This window comes from Sinocyclocheilus anshuiensis, unplaced genomic scaffold (assembly GCF_001515605.1).
Source record: "Sinocyclocheilus anshuiensis isolate Anshui unplaced genomic scaffold, SAMN03320099.WGS_v1.1 scaffold278, whole genome shotgun sequence".
NCBI lineage: Eukaryota > Metazoa > Chordata > Actinopteri > Cypriniformes > Cyprinidae > Sinocyclocheilus > Sinocyclocheilus anshuiensis.
The window spans coordinates 420,248-424,898 of NW_015546072.1; the positions used below are offsets into that span (position 1 = coordinate 420,248).

The 4,651-nt window shown below is 42.2% G+C and overlaps 1 protein-coding gene across 2 annotated transcripts in view; it reads left to right on the forward strand.

The window, feature by feature from the left end:
• Positions 1 to 326: 326 nt before the first annotated feature.
• LOC107699709 (nuclear receptor subfamily 2 group F member 1-A-like) overlaps positions 327 to 4,651 on the forward strand; it is a 7,633-nt gene continuing 3,308 nt past the window's right edge. Inside the window, exons 1-2 of one of the 2 annotated variants that reach the window (XM_016501042.1) lie at positions 327 to 1,763; positions 3,099 to 3,626. In XM_016501042.1, the coding sequence (XP_016356528.1) occupies positions 1,331 to 1,763; positions 3,099 to 3,626 (961 nt within the window). In that variant the 5' untranslated portion in view covers positions 327 to 1,330. The remainder of the gene's footprint in view (positions 1,764 to 3,098; positions 3,627 to 4,651) is intronic. The other variant, XM_016501043.1, reaches the window with a different exon arrangement.

Genomic DNA, 4,651 nt, shown 5'->3' on the forward strand with positions numbered 1-4,651 from the left:
AGAACTGGGTGTATAAGTGCCATCTGAAGATATGGTTTATGCATTGATTCGCAATTTCGAGCCGGTATTGTTCTGTCAAATGACGTAAAATGTTAATGGATCCTTCACAGTTCAAATCTAGACGTTGTAATGGGTATTTTGTAATTAAGACTACAGCTTCGAACAAAACACTTTCAACTTTGCGTGACTCGCACCAGTCCTTCCGCATCACGCTCAATTGTTTATATTTCACGTGCGCGCATAGTTCGCTCATTGCTTTCATCCCGTTTCCCTCCTCTTCTTTCTGGGGTTTCTTCCTCGTTTTGTGACAATAGACGGTCCATTCTAATCGTGTTTCAAAGTAAATAGCAGCGCAGGGGCGAGCGCAATGTAAATTGTGCTTGTCAGAGCCCTCAGTCGTAGGTAGCGAGGAGCGAGGACTCTAACCAATGGAGTGAAGGAGGCTTGGCTAACCTTAGCCTCCCATTTTCTCTCTCCCCCCTCGATGCAGGGTTCTGACCAGTCAGTCGCCTTTGATTATCAGTTGCCAGCAGCCCCTCTCTTGGCTCCTTGACACGAGCACCATATAAGGCGCAGCGATCTCCATAGAAACGTGTCAGTTTCAATAGTAGTGTCAAAGTTCACTATATACAGACATTCGCGCAGATCTCCGTTTCGGAAACATTGCTCCGCTGGTACTCCCGTTAAAACGCATTCTTTTTTGGGTCTCTGCTTCTTACATATTCTATTAGTTTTTTTTCTTTTTTTTTCTTTATCCTTGCTCTGTTCCTACTGGAGAGGTGAAATTACATAGGCACTCGGGCGACGTTGTTTTTTTCTTTCTTTTGCTGGACCAGATGAGCTTTATTCATGAACATAGATAGAGAAATCCGTTCTTCAGTGTTTCCTCCTCTCCAACCACGAAGACGGAGAGAGGAGCAAGGAAGAAAAAAGAGGGGAATTTATTTTGCACAGCACTTTGGATCTCCGGTCCACCAGAAAGCTATTCATTTTGCTTCAACGTGAAGATTTTTTATTGCGGTATTTTTTAAGAAACCCGGTTTTTTTTATTACGTCTGGGATCGCTTTCTCTCTACACGATTGGGTTCCCGAATGGCTGACTGCAATTTACCTTGGAACTGGCCTCCCGACAATCGCATATCCTGATCGGGTGCCTTTCTATCGACTCCGGTATTTTGAATGTATTGATCATTTTCTGCTTCTATTTTTTTTCCTATGAGATTGGGTGCTCCGATTTGAATTCGCGCTGCAGTTCGTCCAAGACTTCCCTTTTCCCTGCTCCGATATCCGAGCGACCAGTTCGCTTGAAAGCACTTTTCGGGCCCGAGATATGGCAATGGTAGTTAGCGTCTGGCGAGATCCGCAGGAAGACGTGGCCGGAGGACCTCCGAGCGGCCCCAATCCAGCAGCTCAGCCGGCGAGGGAGCAACAGCAGGCGGCGTCAGCGGCACCACAAACTCCGCAGACCCCCAGTCAGCCAGGACCCCCGTCCACACCAGGGACGGCTGGCGACAAGGGCAGCCAGAATTCTGGACAGAGTCAGCAGCATATAGAATGTGTTGTTTGCGGGGACAAATCGAGCGGCAAGCACTATGGTCAATTCACCTGCGAAGGATGCAAAAGTTTCTTCAAGAGGAGTGTCCGAAGGAACTTAACATATACATGTCGTGCCAACAGGACCTGTCCTATTGACCAGCACCATCGTAATCAATGCCAATATTGTCGGCTGAAGAAATGTTTAAAAGTGGGCATGCGGCGGGAAGGTGAATATATTTTCTGAACACGTCACACTATTGCTACACACAGGTTTATTGTTCAGAGACATGTTACATAAAGCTCGCACTATGCACATACAAACGCGAAATAAATTTTGCTTTGATTGCTTGCTAAAGAGTGTCAGAAGGCGCGTACAAGCAATAGTAAATCCGCGACCATAGGCAGGATCAGCATGCATCTTACAAAAGTAATGTTGCTTGCATAGACAGGCAAGCATCATATGCACCCATTTCAACTCAGCCAATTACATGAGATATTAAAGTCACCCATGAACACTGTATGTGGGCAAAAGAGAGAAAGAAAGAGATGAAGTGTGTATGTGTGTGTGCATGTGTAGCCTATGCGCGCGCTTTCGTGCTGGAAGACTGCACAAGACTGCCGAAAAGCCTACTATACTCACTAACCCCATATTGTATAGCTAAAAGAAATAATATGCTGTGGTTTTACCTCTGAAAGTAAGATGTGTGGATCCGTTTTTACGCCGTAGCCTAGAGTAAACGTTTAGAGGGCCTGTCTGTCCCTACACAGCCTAAGCTGTATGCGAACAATGGCCTTTGCAACTTACAGTCTACTCTTAATTACTGACTAGGACAAAACTAATATTTATACCCCCTATATTGTTTTAAAATAATAATTAGTTCAACGTAAGAATATGCTTATACACATTCTGTTTGAAATCAATAATAAAAACAGTCTTCGTGCTCGATTGTGGATAACATTTTTCTGTTCCAGAGTTAGCCTACTATTCTGATCGTTAAATTAACTGTAAACTTATTACTACACAAATCTATGCATATGTATATTACACGCATATGTCAAAATAGTATTAGAGTGTAGCATTTGTAACAAGAAAGAGGCTGGTGGCTTTGAACTACTTCTACTGAATAGTGAATAGTAGAGATTTAAGCCCGGTCCTCGTCCACTATAATGTTTACTACATGCACATCCAAAAAAAAAAAATTTAATTAATAAATTAAATTAAATTAAAATATGAGTGTGTGCGCGTGTGTGAAGACACAAAAATGAGAGCGAGAGAGAACGAGCTAGAGAGTGTTTGTATATCTTCATATTAGCTGTTGAAGTCCATAAACAAAGGTAAACATTACCACCTAATAACCGAATAGGTTAGTGGGGCTTCAAAGACCATGTGAAATTATTTTTCTTCGAAACGCAATGCCTTAAACAGTTGCTTATTTAGTTGTATTGTCGTAGATGTTAAACAGCAGTATAGAGTAATCATGCACTCGAACTAAAGCTTCCACATAAATTATGTTTCTCAGTTCTGGATGTACATTTCCTCTCCCTTTCTTTGTTTTTGTCAGCGGTTCAGCGAGGAAGAATGCCTCCAACCCAGCCGAACCCGGGCCAGTACGCACTAACGAACGGGGATCCTCTGAACGGTCATTGCTATCTCTCCGGATACATCTCGTTACTACTTCGGGCTGAGCCTTATCCTACTTCTCGCTATGGCAGCCAGTGCATGCAGCCCAATAATATTATGGGGATCGAGAACATCTGTGAGCTTGCAGCTCGCCTGCTCTTCAGTGCTGTGGAATGGGCGAGGAACATCCCTTTCTTTCCCGACCTGCAGATCACCGACCAGGTGTCCCTGCTCAGATTGACATGGAGCGAGTTATTTGTGCTAAACGCGGCTCAATGCTCCATGCCCCTACATGTGGCCCCACTGCTCGCCGCCGCCGGCCTGCACGCCTCGCCTATGTCGGCGGACCGCGTCGTGGCCTTCATGGATCACATTCGTATCTTCCAGGAGCAGGTCGAGAAGCTCAAAGCACTGCACGTCGATTCTGCAGAATACAGCTGCATTAAGGCAATAGTGCTCTTTACATCAGGTGAGTGTGTGAGACGAGGCCTACTCACAGACATAAGGGGGCAATGCAATACGGGGTGGATAAGCTTCGGCATCGACGCTAAAGCTCACTAGTGGGTCTCGAGCTGACTTTGTACTGTAAAATCTCTTTAGCGCACAAGTTATGAAGTGGTAATTCAAATGTGATCGATTCAAAGCCATTCACAAATATTTAAGATTTAATGTAATGCAAAATGTTGCATATTATTGTGCTTAACACGGATGATATTATATCTAAAGTATATTTTGCGATATTTGTGGAGGTTGACAAATATACAAAGCATAAAATTCAATATATCAGCTTGAATATGCATTTCACATTCATTTTACGTGATGTAAAATATTTAGGCCAATATTTGTACACTCAAATATCTCAGAATATCTTTCCTATATCTGCTCAACCACTTTGGTTCACAACTGTACATGAGGCCACAGTGTGCATACACAAATATACATCTGGGGCCCTCTCTGTTGAGAAAAGCGGACTATGAGGCCTCTTATTATTAATAATTGATTTTAAGCTCGGGTGATATTTCATATGAATGCGCAGATATATCCATTAGACTGGTGTCTGTCTATTTACTGAGGGGTTATTTTGCCAAATAGTTAAAAATGAGCTAAGCTATAACAATTTTGACAGAACATTGATCGACACCAAATTACCCTCACACTTCTATAGCATTATAATTGATGTTTATAATATTAGTATTTCTCTTGGTAACAGACGATAAAAAATAGATATATAACGCTGTTAATAAGGTTTAAGCGGACTGTTGTTTTTAAATAGTTGTACACTACGTATGTATTTTGCCTTAATTATGATTTGATCTTCGTAGGCTATTATGTAAATTAATTTTATAATTAATATTAACATTAACTATATTTATTTTAGCAATTGGAATTATATACCTACGTTTTGACAAAATGAAGTAGCCAATACCAACTACTAGGCTACTACAATACCACTACTCCTTCGGTCTCTTGAGTTTAGGGCAAAGGTGCAAAACA